The 20,231-nt window shown below is 43.1% G+C and overlaps 1 protein-coding gene across 1 annotated transcript in view; it reads right to left on the bottom strand.

Annotated features, from left to right (window-relative positions):
- Nucleotides 1-20,231, bottom strand: part of LOC307248194 (MAM domain-containing glycosylphosphatidylinositol anchor protein 2) — a gene marked incomplete at both ends in the record, with an annotated part of 228,555 nt that overhangs the window by 120,447 nt on the left and 87,877 nt on the right. The window contains one exon of the mRNA XM_080024479.1: nucleotides 273-469. Within this exon, the coding sequence (XP_079880605.1) occupies nucleotides 273-469 (197 nt within the window). The remainder of the gene's footprint in view (nucleotides 1-272; nucleotides 470-20,231) is intronic.

Here is a 20,231-nt window from a genome sequence, read left to right on the forward strand (position 1 = left end):
AAAATTTATTCCTACTCTGTCTCTGGCATTTCATCTGGCATATCGTCACATAAACCCGTCTTATTTTTCCCACTCACATGAGAAAAATGTCTGATAATAAATAATAAAATGTCTCAACCACTCCTTTGGGTCCGAGTCATCTTGGCTAATGGGACGCCAACTATCTCTCCTTCCCTCGAACCTCTTTTCCATTTCTCTCACCATTTGTGTGTCTCCTTCATCGTCCATTCACCTGACTTTTCCTCTTTACTTGTCCAATTCCTCTGTCTTACCTGCGTGAAGAAGGGCTCGTAGATCTCCACGCCCTTGTCGGAGCCCTGCGACAGCACCTCGCGGCCGCGGTGCCAGCTGTAGCGCACCGGCGGGTTGGAGTTGGCCACGCAGCGCAGGAACACCGTCCGCTCGTAGTAGAACTGCTCCTTGGCCTCGCCGATGCTCTGGTGCACCGTCACCACTGGGTCGTCCAGGTCTGGTAAAAAAACAAAACCAAACATCACCGGTAGAAGCTCAATCAATCAATCAGTCAAGCAGGTTGGGTTTCTCCACACATAAAGTATATTTGTGTTATTGATGTTGGTCATATTGGGGAGAACACATGATTTCCCAAGTGCTTGGTAGTGTTTAAAAAGTCATGGGAGGAGGCTCCGAATCAGATTAGGGAATACGAATCAGTTCATTACGGCAGGTACGTTTCAATAAAATATTTTGGCATTAAAGAAAGAGCTTCACAGTCTGAAAAAGAAATACAAAATATACAAAATAATAACAATAGAAAATAAATGCAAATATAAAAATATAAAACAAAAGATAAAAAATAAAGGTAAAAATTGCCAAATATACATAAATAGCCAAAAAAATACAGAACAGAAGTAGCCAAATATACAGTATTTAAAAAATAATCTGTGTGTCTTTCGAGGAGGCCGACTCGCGCCATCCTTCTTACCGCCAAGATGTTGTGCAGACAGGGGAAATCAAAGAAAGAGAGTCTACCCCGCAAACACTTATCCGTCAATCTCGTGGATAATCATCTCAGGGACAGCTCGGTGTCCTTATTAGGCGTCATTGTTGGGTAATATGTGTGTTAAAGTGTCCCGTTTTCAGGACTGATCCGGGAGAGGTTTTAAGCCCCTCCCGCCGACACCAACCGCCAGTCGGGTTGTTTGAGACGCCACGCGTGGTTGATTAAATGGATTCAAAGTTAATCATCTTAGCCGCGGCTATCGCATTAAGCCACAGCAAATGGGCGTCGGTCATAACCGGCGGTGTCTTTCAGCATCCTAATACTCGGCCGTTTAGAGGATGTCCATTCGCAGGCTCGGAGGACGCCGGGAGTTAGTTTGCCGTCTTTCATCTCCATCCGAGATGCTATCCGTTTATTTTTGTGTTTTTTTGTTTGTTTTTAAGCTGGTGGACCAAAAAAAGGGCAATTTATAGGGGACCTATGATGAAAAACTCACTGTGTACATAAACGTGGGTCTCTGATGAGTCCTACTAACACACAATCTGTGAAATAGGACATCACAGTTGGTTTATTGTGAGCTATCTGTTTCGTTCCCTTCCTACATCACCTGGTGCCTCAGGAGAATTAGAACCTTCCTCCATCTCAGAAACTCCACCCACGGCTGGAGCGCCATCGAACCCGCTGGCATCAAAGCTAAGAGCAAACATCGTAAGTGCTCTGTTGGCTGCACAGACCAGCAAAAATCTTTTAAAAGAAAGAGGAATTAATACCAACTGTCTGTGAAGAAACTGCAGATGAGAGAAATGGTATTTAAAAAACAATTCCGCTGTGCAGGCTACGCGACTCTAGGCCAGGCGATCCGCTGTGCGTTTCTCCAAGCAAAAGAAAAAATCCCTGCGTGTGGTGTCGGCAACGAAAGTCAGAACAAACTTTCAAATGAGGCCTTGTAGATCTAATATGAGTGACGATTCTGCAACTGGATTGCTTATTTCTCACCTCAAATTTGTTCAGAAACAGATTTTGGTGGACTGATGAGGTGAAATCAGTGAAAGTTTACGGACTTCAAAAAACAGGGTCACAGAACTGGGGCAAACAGTTCTGGACTGGGCTACTACTACTACTAGTTAGTATAGTTTTACAAATTAATATAGTGCTACTCATTTATATAGTACTACTAGTTAGTATAGTGCAAATAGTTAGCATAGTGCTGCGCTTTATTGACTGTACTGTTTTGCTGCTCGAACAGTATTAACACAGTGTTATATTATCTTATCTTGTTGTATATTTAACAGTTGAGCTTACTGAGCGGCCGCGTGCATATTCCACTGACTTGGCTATGCATCACGAGTAAACAAGCCGCCATTTTTCCACGATTTTTGAACTATTTTGAATGATAATTCTCCACGGGAAAAGGCAGTGTATTGCCCCAGGTATTATTAATGGAAATATTAATCCCTCTAATTCGGTGGCTGCGGCGCGGCGCTGGGGCCACCGGAGGGAATCGGACTCCCGGCCCCAATCAAGGCAGCGCACGTGGGACACACGGTGGCAGGAACCGCCGCCCCCACGCGCCCGCTCCAGAATGCTGATTCCTCACTTTCATTAAAGACATGTTCTGCCCTGCAGCCCCTTAATCAAAAATCTAGCGGCGGTCAATACTTCATCCAGAATCCATTACAGCGGCTCAGGTAAGAGCAATTACCTTTGGGGGGAGGACGGGGGGTGGGGGGGGACAAAGGGGTGAGGCAGGGCAGGGCGCACCACAGAGAAGACAGAGCGATTGAGTGGGGGCCATTCCAGAGGAGCAGATTGCGCTAAGTAAATACAGTGATTCATTAAAGAGAGAGAGAGAGAGAGAGGGGAGGGAGAGAAGTACGGAGGAAGGAGGGAGGGAGGAAGGGAGGGAGGAGTGTATGAATCCTCTCTGGCCGACGCCCCCTCTCATCTGCTTCAAACACTCCATTTACCAACTGTGGCGGAAACAAAGTGACGCTCTGGCGCTCCTATCTGCTCCGGGATACACGTGTCTTTAAACACGCCACCTGATTGGGGGCTGTCAACGCAGCTGGTATACGGGTGTGTGTGTGTGTGTGTGTGTGTGTGTGTGTGTGTGTGTGTGTGTGTGTTTGGATACTGACGGAGGAGGGCGTTTGAGCTATTAATAGGAGCAGGATGATCATATGCGCAGGGGCAAAGTGGATGCTATCAGCGCAGGGAGATAAATATGGAAATATGGAAATGTATGTGCTGGATTAAATTTTGATGAATTTCAAACAAAATTCCACCTCCGCCGCCAATGCCCCCCACCCCCACCCCGCCACCACCCATAAAGGATGTTGCCCATGTCGCATCTTGTGCAATTACCTTCTGAAGTCACGCTCGGCTGATTGTGCGGAGCTTAACTCCCCGAGGCCGAGGGGGGTGTAAGGGGGGCCCCCGGTGCGGGGCTGGAGTTGTTAGGGTTTGTAATTGTGGGTTTACGGGTTTGCAGGCCGGTACGGCCAAACGCTCCGACGGGCCTGACCTCAGCGCCGCCATGGCAACTGCTCAGAAGCTCCCGGCTCCTGTGATATTAAGGCTGCACAAGAGGCACGACACCAAGATGCATCTGGTGGTATCCAGAGGGGCTCGTGGGTGGGGTGGGTGGTGACGGTGGGGGTGGGGGTGGGGGCGGAGCATAAATATATGTCTTATAGGGAAAAAGCAATTCAGCAAAACCATCACGCGAGCTTTGCCTAGAATGTGGACGGTACCTTCCACTCGGCTTGAAGCCTGAAATGGGGATTCATTTGGCCCCCGTCGCTTTTACGGGCTCCAAACATCTTTGCCGTAAATGTCTTTATGGACGAGGTCGGTGTCAAAAGAGAAGCACTTCCTACAGCATGTGAATGACCACGCCCTAACGCTTGTTGGTGCACGTTAAATAGAAATAGAAACGATCCACCGAATCTATCATGCTTCCACTCGGCTTGAAGCCTGACATGTGGAGTGTGTTTTTGCATCAGTTTTTCCCCATTACCTGCATCGGACTCTTTATGGGAAGATGGAGCTGCAAGAACCAAACCTACACCCAAATAAGGAGTAGACTTCAAAAGTCGGCAAACATTTCCTTGAGGTATGTATCCAAAAGAGGAGCACTTCCTATTTGAATAGCAAAACAGTTTTTTTTTCATTGTTTGTAGTGGCAGGCTATAGGCCTACCCTAACATTTGTCGGACAAATGGGCACGAGGGTGAAGTTTTGGGAGAAAGCAGCGAGATGAAACATAAAGAAGGTGCTTCATTATCACATCAAACCCCGGCTCCATCCTTTCATGTTATGCGTCACCCCACTTGCACACACACACGCACACACACACACACACACACACACACACACACACACACACGCACACACAAGAAAATAACCTGACACACACATTACCTCCTTCCCACCCATTTGATCCAGTCACACACACGCACGCACGCACGCACGCACGCACACACACACACACACACACACACACACACACACACACACACCTTTCTTTCTAAGGCGTTCCCCCCGGGTGTTATTTATTTCAATGCATGCCTCCTCCAGGTTTCCTCTTTGATGTTCCTTCATTCTTGGTCTTATTTGGGGGTAGTCATTTGGAAGGAGACCCCGCCACCTCCACACGGGTGTCAGGCGTCTGTGATTAATTTCACCCACCCATCATTGTCTGAGCTTGATTGCCAGGAAGTTGGCGGCAGAACGAGCCCGACTGACAATCGGCGACATTTTTGTCTGTTTCACGAGTATAAATAGCAGCGTCGTGTCAAGAGATAAGCATGTCGAGGGCGTGGCCTGGGGTGGCACGGGCCACTCCTTGGAATCTGATTGGCAGGTGCCACCCCAGCGAATCCATCTCCGCTCGGCTGCAAAAAATAAAGGCTCACTGTTTTTATTTGTTTTCTTTGGAGACAGCGTCCTCCGTTTCTTAATTAAAGCCAAATGATGACAAATAGGCCCTGCGTGTAACAGGGACACTTTCTCAGTCTTCGATTATGGGTGGCGCCATCTGGCCTCCCCTATGAAATATTTCCGGGGACGCCCCTGCTTTGTTGTCAGCACCAACATCAAAAAGATAGACAGGGAAAGTGAAAGGAAAGGAAAGCAAAATACGGACGGAAATAGAGACTGATAAACAGGATATACAGGTGATGGAACAACAGGTGATCTATACACCTTCATGTGCACCTTTTTTCATTTCATGTTATTTGTATTGATGTCTATTTTACTATTAATAATAATAATTCTAATTGATATTCTTATTATTATTTTTCTCATTATAATATTATTCGTAATTGATTTATCATATTAATAGAACCCCCCCCCGGAGAAAATGTTGACCCCCTAATGTCCTTGTATATTTTGCACTCTGTCTTACTGTACTTACTGTAAACACCACTAAACAACACTATCTTTTATTTTCCCGGAGACTGATGATTTCAGACTTTAAGACTGGCTGTTGAGACTTCAGCTTCCCGGTGACAACTGGGTTAACTGGCAAGTTTGTCGACATATGACATCAATATGCAATATGGAATTACATTTCTCTTGATAGTGAAGTATTCCCTGATGCGTACACTGTAAAAAGTAGCCAAGCATAAACCAGACGCCACCAGAAATGTGACATCAATAAACAAAATGTGAGACGTAGCATCAACGGGATGTCATGTCCTCTGTGGTTTTGGCAAATTAATGGCCGCCATGTTTCATTTCCACAGGTCGCGAGGGGTTAATAAGCCGCACTGGGTGATAAATAACATCCGCTCTGCCTCTGATATCGGAGACAAGCGTGCTGGTGGAAAAACGTGTATGCGGCATATAATAATTTAACACATGAGACATTTCCTCCCCTCCCTCCTCCACCTTTGGCGACGGTGGTGACCTCCATCCTCCATGGACGACGATGGCTCTGCCATCGGAGCCAGTCGCCATAACCTGCTGTTCCATCTATTTGGTTCCATTCTGGGGGATGTTATTGGACTGGGGTGTGTGTGTGTGTGTGTGTGTGTGTGTGTGTGTGTGTGTGTGTGTGTGTGTGTGAGAGAGAGAGTGTGTGTGTGTTCTTTTGGACACACACATACAGTATGTATCCATTCCATCCACACAAAGGACCCCCTTTCCAATGATGCTGCCTGGGTGAAAGAGATATCTCAGCAAAACTGAAATATCATCCTCCAGTGCGTGAGATATGGCTCCCAAACGACACTACATCTCGCACCGCTCTCCATTCTGTCACGGGGGGTGGGGGAGGAAGGGCTTCTCATTCTCGCGTCCTCATTCTCGCATGATATCCTCATGTCAAATGTTGTATTAGCAGCCTCTGGATGCGCTAGAGGATCCCAGCATCTTACTGGATGATGACAATAGTGATGATGGTAATAACAATAACCGCCCGCTGTCATGCTATCCATTTATATTTCATGGTTATTGGAGGAAGGGGGAGGCCGTGATAAGGAGAGAGGGAGACCCTCACTCTGTATTACCACCTGCCCTGCAAGACACAACATGGGGATTAGTACAAAACAGGGTTTATCTTGTTTCTTTTTTTTATTTTATTTTTTTGTTTTTTGTTTGTATTTCTTTGTAAAGCGCATTGTGTTGCCCTGGTATGAAATGCGCTCTATAAATAAAGTGTGACTTGTGACTGTGTTACTGTAAACACTACATTACTCATACATGTGGGTTAGGGTTAAAGGATAGGTTTGCTGTTTTTCAACTCGGCATTATTAAATTGTTGGTTACCATAATTTATATATAGCATCAAATTGGCTACAGCAAGTTGCCGGTAGGAAGCGACGGAGCATACTGTTTCTAGTCTCTTCCATCAGCATTAAGAAGTTGCAGCAGAGCTGTCAGTTTCTCAGTAGTAAAGGATTCAGTGAGGTTGTTTTGAATGATGGGAACGAACATTTCAAAAACGCCTGGGTTGAAAAACGGCGTACCGAGCCTTTAAGGGGAGATGGGAAAATAGCCAAAGGAAGTAGGAGCCGGTGTATTTAAGGTTTTAGCATACTGACCCCGATCCACCTTGTCATTTGACATCTGCGATGGCAATTTAAACAGTCATTTAGTCAGCCAGGATGGAGTAGAAACGAGCACTGCGTTGTAGCGGGTTGTTCGCATTAGTCTGAGCCTTTTAAAGGCCAAAGTGACACGCCGGCCAGTTCTGCGATGGGGGGAGGAGGGTCGAGTGACTCAGGTTAAGGTTTATAAAGGGCAACACGCCACCTCTGCCATGGCCGCTGCTTGGCATGCCTCTCCGGTCTCAGAAAAAAAGCCCTGAATTATTCATTTTGCATTTCCACATCCAAGCTCTAAGTTGAACCCGGGCTTCCACCAGGGCATAGGTGGGAGACTGCAGCTTCACTGCTGAAATTGTCCAAATGTTCTTTGAATGCATTTTTCTAAAATAAGTAATTTCACGAAACACATTTCTGAAGTTATGGCCATGTCTTGGAAGGTAAGTCACACCAAGAGACACACAGATTTAATCTCTCTTTAACTGAATTCTCACCAACTCGATCTCTCCCTCTGTGTCCCAGGATATGAGCGGGGCATTAAGTTAATGCAAACTAACCCCCTCTCTGAGGCCACAGTCATCAGGTCTGGTTAAGTGTAATTACCTCCAATTAAAGTGGAAATGCAGCAGAGTCAGTGGAGCGTCATAAAAAGCTATGCTTCAATGTTAGCATTTGAGCAGCCTAAATGGATTTACAAGGGCAGCCGCCTGTTTAATAAAGAATTCTTATTCCCTAGACTTTGTTAATGGCTGCTAATGGGTGTGTTACCCAAACATACACTGTACTTGATCATTTACCGGCGTTCACCTTTAAACAAGATTTTTTTTGTTGCCGTTTGCGTACCAGGACAGTGTTTTCCACCCGCCGATTCTTTAAATTTCACTTAAAACATAAATAATTCAAACTAGCTCTTGTGTTGCAAGGTCAAAATTGCCAGGCTGCACCAATTCATGTAATTCACCAGTTCCAGCAGAACAGCAGCGGCGTGTTCATCGGAACAATCTCCCGTTTCGCACTGAAAGCGAGAATGGTCAGCTGTGATCAAAGGTTCGACTCATTTTTTGAGTCAGCTGGCATAAGGCGCTGGGGAGCGAGGGAGGGCTCCCCGAACCGTGAACAACAGAGTCGGCTGGGCTCTGAGCTATGAATGAGAGTTGAAGGGAGAGCGATGCCGCCTCGCGGGATTATTTCATTGTACAAAAGATACTGGGATGTCGGGAACCACCGCGCGAGGAAACCTTCTCTCATTTGAATGTTTAGACTCCGACTTCACTTCGGTTCCACTTCATAACCGAAAGAGAAAGCGAAGCTTTGATTGAGGTAGAGGGAGTGAAATGTCGAGGCGGGGGCGGGGGCAGGCGTTTTTTTTTTGTTTTTTTTTTCCTGCTGCCAGACTGAAGCTGTCTTGTGGCCCCGACACCCTCTCTTCTTGTAGCCGCCGTTGCGGTCAGGACGCCGCCTCCCACTTCAGACGGCTGTTCCTCCGTTGCGCTCGCTGACAGGTGCTGCGCTTTTACCAATTACGCCGTCTCCGGCCAAAACAGTCTTCAGAGGGCTGCTCGCCGCCTGTCAGTGTGTGTGTGTGTGTGTGTGTGTGTTTCTGCTGTCTCCGTGTGATGTGGGTTGCCAGGTATGCGTGTGACACGGCTGATAAATGGACGGGCGGACGTCGGCGGTCCACCGCCCCCTCCACCCCATCCACCTCCACTCCGCTTCCTCCCGGTGATGGAGATGAGGAAATAATGAGACTCAGAAAGCAGAGCGAGTGGGTGGGGGTGGGGTTGGTGGGGGTAATGAATCTCCTCTTCATTGTCTCCCGGAGGCATCGGGCGTCTGCCGCAGACCATCTTACTTCCCATTTATCTCCCCAGAAAACAAGCCGGACACACGTCTTTCTCTAAACAACCGGCAGAAACGCGTAAACACATTAGGGCGTCGAGGCGCTGCCGACGGCGTGGAACTCCATCATGAAACTCCACCTTGGGACATGGAACTCCACCTTGGAACATGGAACTCCACTTCAGAACATGAAACTACACCTTGGAACATGGAAATCCACCTCAGAACATGGAACTCCACCTCATAACACGGAACTCCACCTTGCAACATGGAAATCCACCTTGGAACATGGAACTTGACCGCAGAACATGAAATTCCACCTTGGAACATAGAACTTCACCTTGGAACATGGAACTCCACCTTTGGACATGGAACTCCACTTTGGAACATGAAACTACACCTTGGAACATGGAACTCCACTTTGGAACATGAAACTCCACCTTGGAACATGGAACTCCACTTTGGAACATGAAACTCCACCTTGGAACATGGAACTCCACCTTGGAACATGGAACTCAACCTCGGAAGATGGAACTCCACCTTGGAACATGGAACTCAACCTCGGAAGATGGAACTCCACCTTGGAACATGGAACTCAACCTCGGAAGATGGAACTCCACCTTGGGACATGGAAATCCACCTCGGAACATGGAACTCTACCTCAGAACATGGAACTCCACCTCATAACACGGAACTCCACCTTGCAACATGGAAATCCACCTTGGACACTCTCAGCTCAAAGGGCCATTATACGAAAAGGTGCCATTTCCCGTTCTCAAAGTGTGATTGTCAAAGTACTTTCAGCCGCTTCTTGGATGAAGTTGATTCTTACCTCTCAGGAAAATGTGCCGTGCCATCTCAAGCATCTTATTATAATATCAACATGTACAGTATATGTGTGCTTCGTCAACCTTGTTACCAACATAAATTTCTATTTAAAAAGGTTTTGAATCCATATTTAGAACTGATATACAATGAAAGATAAAATCCTCCTTGTTACACTAAGTGTGTTTTTAAAGTAACAATATTGAGGAGTTTATCTTTTCCCGTGGATGAATATACATATTTACAATTGACACTTTCACAGCATCTTCTTCTGTTTTTGGAAAAAAAGTAATGGAAACAAAATAATAATACAGTACCCCAATATATTTGAGTGGATAACTGGTCTCCTTTACTTAACATATACAATAAGTGGATTTTTTGAAAATTATATTAGAATATTATACAAGTAACAGGGCTGACACCCCAGTCACAGGGTTGACAACAGTTAATGTATTGGTTTATTGGGGGGTCTAGCGTAGAAGATTATGAAAAATGATGATCCTGCTATTGTTCTATTAAAAACATGGACATTGAAATTACATCACAATGAAATTATCATAATTAAACGAAAAAACTAAAACCTAAAATTGTAAACACTGTGCCCCTCAAACGCAATTAGTGGTACCCCCGTTACACACACATTCCCTAGCCCGGTCAACAATCTTGGCAAGGAATGATAAAGGATCGAGGATTCAACAATCTGACAGTTTGCCCACCCAAAAACTCTGAATGCCCCCTTCCCACCCCGGCGTTCTAGAACCGAAAAAAAAAAATATATGAATCCGGTGTGTTTTCAGAGCTTTCGCACACCTGTGTAACTCAATATAACTTATTTTAATAGCTATTGAGGCCAAAAAAAAGACAAACTATCATAAACAAACTTTAACTTATATAAAGCCTCAAGTGTCGTTTCATTGCTCATGAATGATTTTATTCTTAATATGCGTAAAATGTCGAAAAAAACAACAAGTTAGTTGGGTGCCCAAGTTTTCGTCAACCCTGTTACTTTTAATTAAAACACCCCTTAAGAGATAATGGAATGAACTGAAAGTTGCATCATTTTCTGGATGTGAAATGATCTTCCTTTTATGAAGGTGATGGTGAAAAGACAAGGAAGTGTCCTCCTCTTTCAATGAATTTTCTTTGAGTTATAATATCCGACAGAAGGGTACAAGCTCCTTGAGTCTCGCCCGTTATCACAAAAGCATACATTAAAAGGTTATTTGTTTGTTCCAACATAGTTATTTAAAGCTGCCGCATAAATAAACAACTGTGGAAACATTAGCTTCCGACTTGCCCTGCCAGCAGTTGACGAAACTAGACCTAAACCAAAAAAAAACAAAAAAAAAACGGGGATTGATGAGAAAATTTCCGCATAAACAAAACCCCTCCCGTGTACACAACACAAATATATTTCACGCTGGCGAGGTGGAAAAGTGCGCGGGGGGTCTGGTGAGGGGGTCGACCGAGGACCCCTGATTTAGGCCTCTACCTGGAGGAAGTCCTTGAGAGAGTAATGGCTAGTCCTGAACAGGCCTTACCTCCATTAACCACGGCAGCAAGCATTTACATAATGTTCACATAATGTGCTGATTCACTCCATCCCCATCCAAACAAGACCTGAGATAACTCACGCAGCCTGCATGGCTCCATTCATCACGCCAGCTCATTTAAATCGAAAAGCACTTACGAGCCGCTGTATATACTCTATGAATACTACATATATTACCAGAGTTTTCATATAAACATTCTAACTAACTACTGTAAATATATATATATATATATATATATATATATATATATATAAATATATATATATATATATATATATATATATATATATATATATATATATATATATACACATAATTGGAATTAAACAATGTATTACATTACATTATATGAAATATTATATTATAAGTGAGGGATAACGAAAGGCCATTATCGCAAAATAACCTCAGACAGGGTGACCAGGACCCCAAGGTGAAGCAGAGGGTATGGCATGACTTGGAAGGAGTTTGTTTTGCGATAATGGACGCATGGCTCTACATTATCCCGCTTATTACGCAGCTTCCTACTAAATAACATTATATGAAATTCTTTGATGACTAGTATTCAGAGTTTAGGAGCTTCCGCTGAGTAAGAAATAGTCCATAACAAACTGCAGTCATTATTCATAATAATTGACTGATTAAATGAGAGTATTCCACAGAGACGTGTAACATTATATTATTGCATTATTGCATTATGTATTATTATTACATTCTATTTCATGTGTTGATTTTTATTTAACGTACAGAGGCCAAGTGTGGGGGCAAGAAAAAACAAGAAATTAAATGACGCATTGCTTTTGCTTTACGGTGTGTAAAATAAATAGATTGTAAGAGGAACTACATGATACTCATAACTCACCCTATTGAACCAGGCTCCAGCGTTTGAACCCGCTAATCAATAAGTTCCCTGGAGATGGCTCCCTCCTCCCACACGCTGCTTTGGAAAAGCAACGTACACGGCGGCATAAATAAACATAAATACGATGATGAAAGAATACGGGTGCTTATGGGGAACTCCGGAACGTCTAAGCCAAAATCCAGATTTCAAAAGTCAAGCCCTCCCCCCCACGCCCCCCTTTCTATAAAATGGCGGCTCTGCGCCGGCTTCAGGAATCGAAGGCGCGGCGACTGAAGGGAAGATCCAGCTCGGATGCTAAACAAACACCATCAGCCACTGTTTGGCCTCTGAGCTGCTTCATGGACTCACAGCAAACACGAAGTAGACACACCCCCCCCCCCTGAAAAGTGCATGGCAGGCGTGCACGGCAGGCGTGCACGGCGGAAGGGGCTTGTGTCACGGTGCGTTAAGCCTCTGACACGTGCGTCTGAGTCAAGACCCTCGCTGCTGGTGGAGAGGGAGGACTCATGCATAGGCATCGGCTGCAGCCCGACGGGGACGTTGCTGTTTTGTTTTTCTGCACGCATGCACAGACACACACACACACGCACACACAAACACACAAACACACACACTCATACATGCATGCGTATGGGTGACGCAAATACACAGAAACTAAAATAGACACACACACACACACACACCCACACACACACACACACACACACACACACACACACACACACACACACTCATGGATTTCTTCCCTCAAGTCTCTGGCTGCTGCATTTGCCGTAGCGATGTGGAGTAGCATGTGTAGCTTCCTCATGTGCATAAGAGTGTATAATAATTAAATCCTCAGGGACATCCCAAATCACATCCGATCCCCCTATTTAAAACATGCCATACATTCCTAATTTGAATAATTTATTGGAGGTCGATGGTCCTTTGTGTCTGAATTGGTTCCATTTTCCCCTGGTTGGGAACCACTGCTCTGGACCATCTTTTTTTAAGGACAAATTAGGACTATTACAGGGTGATGGAATGTGTGTGAAGGAATTGGCATTTGCTTCAATCGAGTTAACAGCGTCAGACCTAATCACCTCGCGCTCCTTTTTCGTCTTTCTAGCATTGGTCGGAACGGATAGACTTCTGACGCAAAAGTTCTGTCTTTGAGGTGTTGTTTTTCGACCCAGGCCTCACTCATTGGTTTCCACCAGGTCTTTCAGGGTTGTATTGTCATTGCACGCCTGCAAATCAGATGTCTTGGCTAAATCCACTTTAAGGTAAGAGACTAGAAACAGAACGTTTTGTCGCTTCCTAGCTGCCCTTACACGTTACACTCTGGATGGATGTTCTGCAGCAATTTCAAAAAGTAGTTCTCATTAAAATGTGATATTTCTGTTACAGTACTCAAAACATGTTCAGGAAATACACAAACACGTGTGTAACTATAGTGTGAATTTTGTTTTCCAAAAAGTAGATTTAACATAGTTTTTAAAGCTGAAACGTTTGCCCCATTGCACTGCATTCAAGCCCAGTGAGGATGCAGCAGGGTGCTTAAGTTTCCCAGGAGTAAAGTGTTCAGCAAGGTTGTTGCTATGAGCAGTTCCAAATGATGGGAACCCACATTTCAACAAGGCATGGGTTAAAAAATAGCGAACCAGTCCTTTAAGAATTGTTGAGTAATAACAAAATGTACATTAATGTGTCGATGACGCAAAAGGTTTAACCCCTGAGAATAAACTCACTGAGTAGGATTCCTTTGTTCGCAGTTCTTTCTTTCCCCCTTGCAACTCGTAGATACTCTTCTCTGCTGGGGTTTGGATATATAGTTGTTTTAGATATACTGTATAGTTGTTTTAGATATGTTGTGCCGGTGACTATTGGATGGATTCCCCGGGCCGGCGCTAAGCCACCCTTGCAGAAATCGAAAGCCCCTTTCCACCATCAGTCACCCGGTCAAGCATTAGACGGTGCAACAAAATTAATGCGGCTGAAATTAAATGAAAACATTGAAAAGACTCCCCTGTAGGAATAAGAAGTGGGCACCTTAAAGCTTCAAAAATCGATCGGTGTGGGCGTGCAGCGAAGTGCTTTATTAAGTTTGGAGGGGACGATCCCAGCAGACCCCAAGTGTGGACAAATACAACTGAAGTGTCAGCAGGAATAAAATGTGCTCAGACGGACTATGTGGGCTTTTTAAAATAAGTTAAGTTGGAGCCGGTGGAGCTTAATATTGAGTTCCTCGGGGCCCGGCGCCGGTTGTTCCTGGTTATCCACCCTGCCCCCCCCCCCTCCCAACCCCCTCCACATCTTCATCTGCTCCTCACGAAACTCCCCCAAAGAACAGATCTCACCTCATGTTGAAAAGTTCGGCTCTTTTTGGAGAGTCGGTAAAAACATTTGTTCCGTTTTTCCGATTCTTTGTTCGTTTGATTAACTTGAGTTGCGAATGGAATTCTCACGAGAATAATCTTATTGTGTCTAAATTATTCATTTTGGGTGGAATGGAAAGTGTGAATCAGTCACATTCTATATGAATTGTGGCAATTTTTTTTTTTTTAACCTTTTTTTCCACATCCACATTATTTTCTGTGTGGGAGCCGAACACACCTCACACCTCACGTACTAAAGAGCTCTGAGATTTTCCCCGGGTACATTCTCTGGCTTTGATGTAAACAAAACGACTCTTTTGGAATTTGTGACTCCCGATTCCTGACTCATTTCAAAGATTAGTTCCCGGCAAATGAATTGTGCCAAGTTGAGCAAAACTCTCCATTTCCACCTCTTTTTCTCATTGCGCCTTATCCGCCAACAGCCTCCCTCATACATATTTTGCCATTCTAAATGAGTCAAGGAGGTATTTGACAGACGTGGAGGCCGGGAGTTTTTGCGGGAGGGTTCGCTTGGATCTAATGACGGATATGAATAAGAATGCAGGTGTTTGGTTGCAAAATTGGAAACCAGCTCCTTTGGTTTCCGGGAACGAAGAAACAGAAACAAATAAATGCCACCGGAAAGGAAAGGCAGACCAAGGAGAGACGGTTAAAGATCATTTGAACTTCAAGGAAGTGAATAAACGCTGTGGTGCTTGCGCTGAGGGCCTGTTACTGGCAATGCGCGGCACCTGTGGTATGAGCTGTCATCTCCTCTACCTGCCGTTTGTTATTATTTAAGATTGTTTTTCAACCGCTGTGTTCTTCAGAAGAAGAACAAGTTTCACGCTGAAAGTGAAAACTATTAATAGTGATCAAAGGTTTGACTCCCTTTTGAGGTTCAGTTTTTGACGAGTCACTCCATAAAGGGTAAAGAGTCATACAATTTTCCAGTTTGGTTCAGTTGGCGTGGCTTCCTGAACCATGAACGAGAGTCGGGGGAGTCATTTCGGCCCCGAGGTGTGAATGGAATTCTCACAAGAATCATTGGATTCTGTCAAAACTATTGGATGATGTCAAACTTCCGAGACCTTTCTCTTTGCCTTGGTCTTTAGTTTAGTCCTCAGTGATTATTTTCAGGATATGAGTCCAAGATTCACTCGCTCGCTCCCTCTTTTGCCGCAGTGACTCCCGACTCCTGAATCGTTTAAAAGATTTGTTCGCTATGAACGAATAATTCGCTAGTCTTGCATCACTACTTATCAGTAGGCTACAATAATAATAATCAGCACAGTTCCATTGGTTAGCGAGATTTTGTGATGTTTTGTAGTGGGTAACAGGGTAGTGGTGGCAGAACAGAGGTTGGAAAAAACTAATTTTAAAAAAGAGAGAATTTTTGGGATGAACTGAGACAAAACCAAAACCCATCAGAAAAGGACTGCAAATACGATTCCGGGTGCTGCGGTTGTTGTTGTTGTTGTTGCGAGGTCCAGCTTCTGAAACATGGAATCATTTTGATGTTAATGAAAAAAAAAAATTAAAAATAACACAGGGCTGCAAACCACTAAAAATATCACGTACTGCAAGAGGCCCATCAATTAAATTCACCCCAGGGGGACGGCCGTAACATTTCTCAGGAGAGACAACAGGCGTTTGCTGGATGTGCGACACAAACACACGAATGAAGAACACACACACAGGGCAAACAGTACACACAGTACACACAATACACACAGTACACACAGTATACACAGTACAAGGCCATGTGCAAAGGCGGCGTCAGACCTGCGCTTAAATGCCACCGTGAATTAATACATTTGCATAATGAATCTCATCCCCGCGGCTCCACATCCTTATTTATCTGCAGCCCACAAAAACACAAAATACTAAATAGAGTTTCTTACGTGGAATGCGTCACACTGATTCTGTGGCACAGAGAGAGGTCTTGGTTAAGGTTCTACTAAATGAGATTGAGTCCCTGAAATAAATGTTTAATTTGCTTTTTTAGGATGCCATTTTAAAGTTGCATAACCATTTTGCTTAGAGGGTTAAAAAGTACTTCTTAAAAGCTCTTCTTTTTTAAAGGGAACCTCATTTGCTTTTCCTTTTTTTTGTCACATATATATATAACGTTACAATGTCAGAGGTTCATATTAGACGTAGACATTAGACGTGGCTTCCGACCGCTCCGTTTTCAAAGGTTTTTTCTACTCTCTGCACGAGCTGACCTCAGCTCGTCACGGATTTCTTTTTATGGTCATCTGCTACATCCCATCCGCTATACGTTTCTCCATAAAAAACAATAAAAACTGTGTTTTTATTGTAGATTTATTCATTTTATCATATTTTATTTTTCGATGCTTACATGAAACAATAAATCCCTGTGTGCTAGAGCCCCAGTGAAGTGTCCGTGTCCCCCACAAGCTTGGAGCACGGCAACAAAAGTCGGAATTAACTTTTAAATGAGGACTCATAGATTTAATATGAGTGAAGACCGAGCAACTGGATTGCTTATTTCTCTCCTCAAAATTGTTCAGAAACAGATTTTGGTGGACCGATAAGGTGACACCAGTGAAAGTTATGGAGTAAATGCAACGAAAGCCGGAAGCCATGCTCAAATGCTATTGGCTCACAGAACTCGGGGCCTTGGGAGAGTGGCTCCTCCCACTTAAACGACCTGTTTTGGAACAAGAGGGTTATAAAGGCATGTCGCAATGGCTCAAAAGCACAATCTGAGTGGTATTTTTAGAATTATTTTTTTTGGGGACCTCAGAGTCCTACAGTATATTAACTTGTGTAAAATGGACCATCATGGGTCCCCTTTAAAATAATGCTGCCTTGTATTCATTTTACATTTTTTATATACAAAATTGATATAAAATCTATTGGCTTTGATATTTTTTGTATGCCAGCCCCCCAAGGATCATCTGATTAAAAAACAAAAACAAACATATTCTTATCCATAACCCTAGCCTTAACCCGAACAAAACACATGGTTTCCATATATTTCCAAAGACAGGACCGGCTTATCAACATGTCGAAAAAACACTGTTTGCTCTTCAATAAGTAGAGAATATAAAATAAATAAATAAATGTAAATGTATATGTATTTATATTATAAAAAAGAATATATATAAAGTATTAGTATTAGTAGTATTTATTAGTAGTATTTAATTCTGAAATTGAGATGTGTTTAAATCAGCGCTGCCATGAGGTGTTTGTTCCTCACACCTCTTCTACTAAAACCCTCCGACAGCTTCCCCGTTACTATTCTATGGCTTTGGTGTCAATGGAGATGGAGCATTTTACTATTTCTACCAAATTGCCACAGGAAAAACATTATCACTATTCTCTTCATCTATTTTGGTGATGTTTCTATTTCAAGGGAACTTTATTACACCTAACCCTTATTACCTAACCCAACCCGTATTATTTTCATTATTATTTCACATTATTATTACATTTGACATTTATATATATATGTACAGTATATATGTATATATATGTGTGTATATATATATATATATATATATATATATATATATATATATATATACATACAATTTTGCTCCAGCTGTTATATCAAAGCAACTGACAAATCTCATAAATGACTTTGTAGTGTTCATTTGTTATGAGTGTGTGTAATCTGGAAGGATAAAACACACACATTAATAAGTTGCAGCAGGGGACTAGACAAACATGATCATTTATATCACATCTTGTCATTATGAAAGCATTGAGGTACTGAACACATTTGGTAATTGTTTAATAAGTGTGCTGGAAAATCCAAAGCAGTTTATATTTCATCATCAGTTATTTTTATTGAGATCCCAGGGAGATATTTTCCCTGTGTTGTATTAAATAACGCACATGTTTTTTTGATTAAATTCTGTGCTCATCTGTATTTGTTTTTATTGCAACAGAAGTTTAAACTGACTCATGCTTCGGTTAATTTTATCTAAATGTCAGATGGATAGATGATACATTTAGCCAGGGACATTTACTGTACATATAGTACATAAAATTTGTTCGTGACACTGCAGAGCATTAGTAGTTAAAAAAAAAGAAGCTTAACAGTCAGAAAAACTGGAGAATAAAAATAATAATGAAATACAATACAAAAAGAAAGAAGTAAATAAAAAAAAACAATTAAAATTATTAAATTTAATTGTCAGATATATACAAATAGTCCAAAATAAAAACACAAAACAGGAATAGTTAGATATAAAAATGTATCCAAATATCCAAATAAGTGTATAGAAATTTCCATATACAGTATATACAAATCCATATTTATACTCACACCCACCCACTTAGTCCCTGTTACAGCCGTTTTTGTAAAGTATCCCTATCTGGAGAGCACATTTTGTATATTTTGCATATTCTCATATTATATATTGTATTTTCGATTTTTTTGGGGCTCTTATTTTTGGACTACTGGTCTATCCGCACCACAATGCGCAAACAATTACCAAGTCCCAAGTCACCTCAGTATCCCTTAATATTCATATATAAGATGCATGTGGAACTGAAAATACCAAAGAAATAAAAAATAAATCCCCCATTCCCCCAAACTCTCCATCCATTTGCTAAAGCCAACGTGAGCAGCTTCTCCCCCCACGGATCTGGATCCCTCCCCCTGCAACACGTCAGGGCAGATAAACAGGAACAAGGGCGCTGGGTGACACCCTGACACCAACATCAGGGGGACGAGACGGGGGGACGGGGGAGACGGAGACAAGCGGGTAAACAGATAGAATGTACAGGGGGATGGAAAGAGAGGAAAGAGGAAAGGAAAGGGCGGTGCAGTGCTCAATGACGGACTGACAGGCGTGACGGACGGATGGTAAAGAGTTTAGACAAGATGAGGAAAAGGAGGGAGGCATCCGAGTGGGTGAGAGATGCACACGGGAGGGGGGAGGGGAAATAAAAGAGGAGAAGACGGGAGAAGGGAATGGAAAACAAAGAAAAGAGGGGATGAAGGGAGAGGACAGATGAGGTGAGGAGAGGAGAGGAAAGGAGAAAAAAGGAGAGGAAAAAAAGGGGGAGAGGAGGGGAGAAAAGAGCGGGGGGAGGGGGAATAAAATGAAAGCGGAGAGGAAAACAGAGGAGAGCGAAAGAGGGGAGGAGGAAAAAAAATAAAACAACAGAGGAGGGGAAAGGAGGAGAGGAGAGGCGGCACGGGGGTCTGGTGGGTCATTTTGCTCTTGGCGGGAGAACGTTGCATTGCCCCCTCCTCCTCTTCCTCCTCCATCATTTCCATTCCATCCTTTCTTTTTTCCACCTCCGCTAGATATCTACCGGCGTCCTCCATGTTGCTCTTCCCCCAAAATGCTGCAGGAGCCACAGAGAGCCAGACAGTGGACACCATGTTGCGGCTGGAGATGTTTATTTTGGAATCACAACCGGTCTCATCATACAAAATGTTTGGTTAATCATTAATCTGGGACCTTGATGATTCATTGGAATTAGTGATTTATTAGCATTTCATTGACAAAAACATCACAATGAATTGATGATGATGATGATGATGATGATTATGATGATGATGATAATGAGGAGATGATGATGATGATGATGATGATTATGGTGATGATGAAGACGATGATGATGATGATGAAGATGACGACGATGATGATGATGATGATGATGATGATGATGATGATGATAGCGATGAAATGAAAATGTTGTTTTAATTATTGTCTTTTTATTTGTCTGTTCATTCAAATTATTATTATTATCATTATTATTATTATTATTTATAACATCATAATAACTGTTATTATT

This window comes from Zeus faber (assembly GCF_960531495.2).
Source record: "Zeus faber genome assembly, chromosome: 2".
NCBI lineage: Eukaryota > Metazoa > Chordata > Actinopteri > Zeiformes > Zeidae > Zeus > Zeus faber.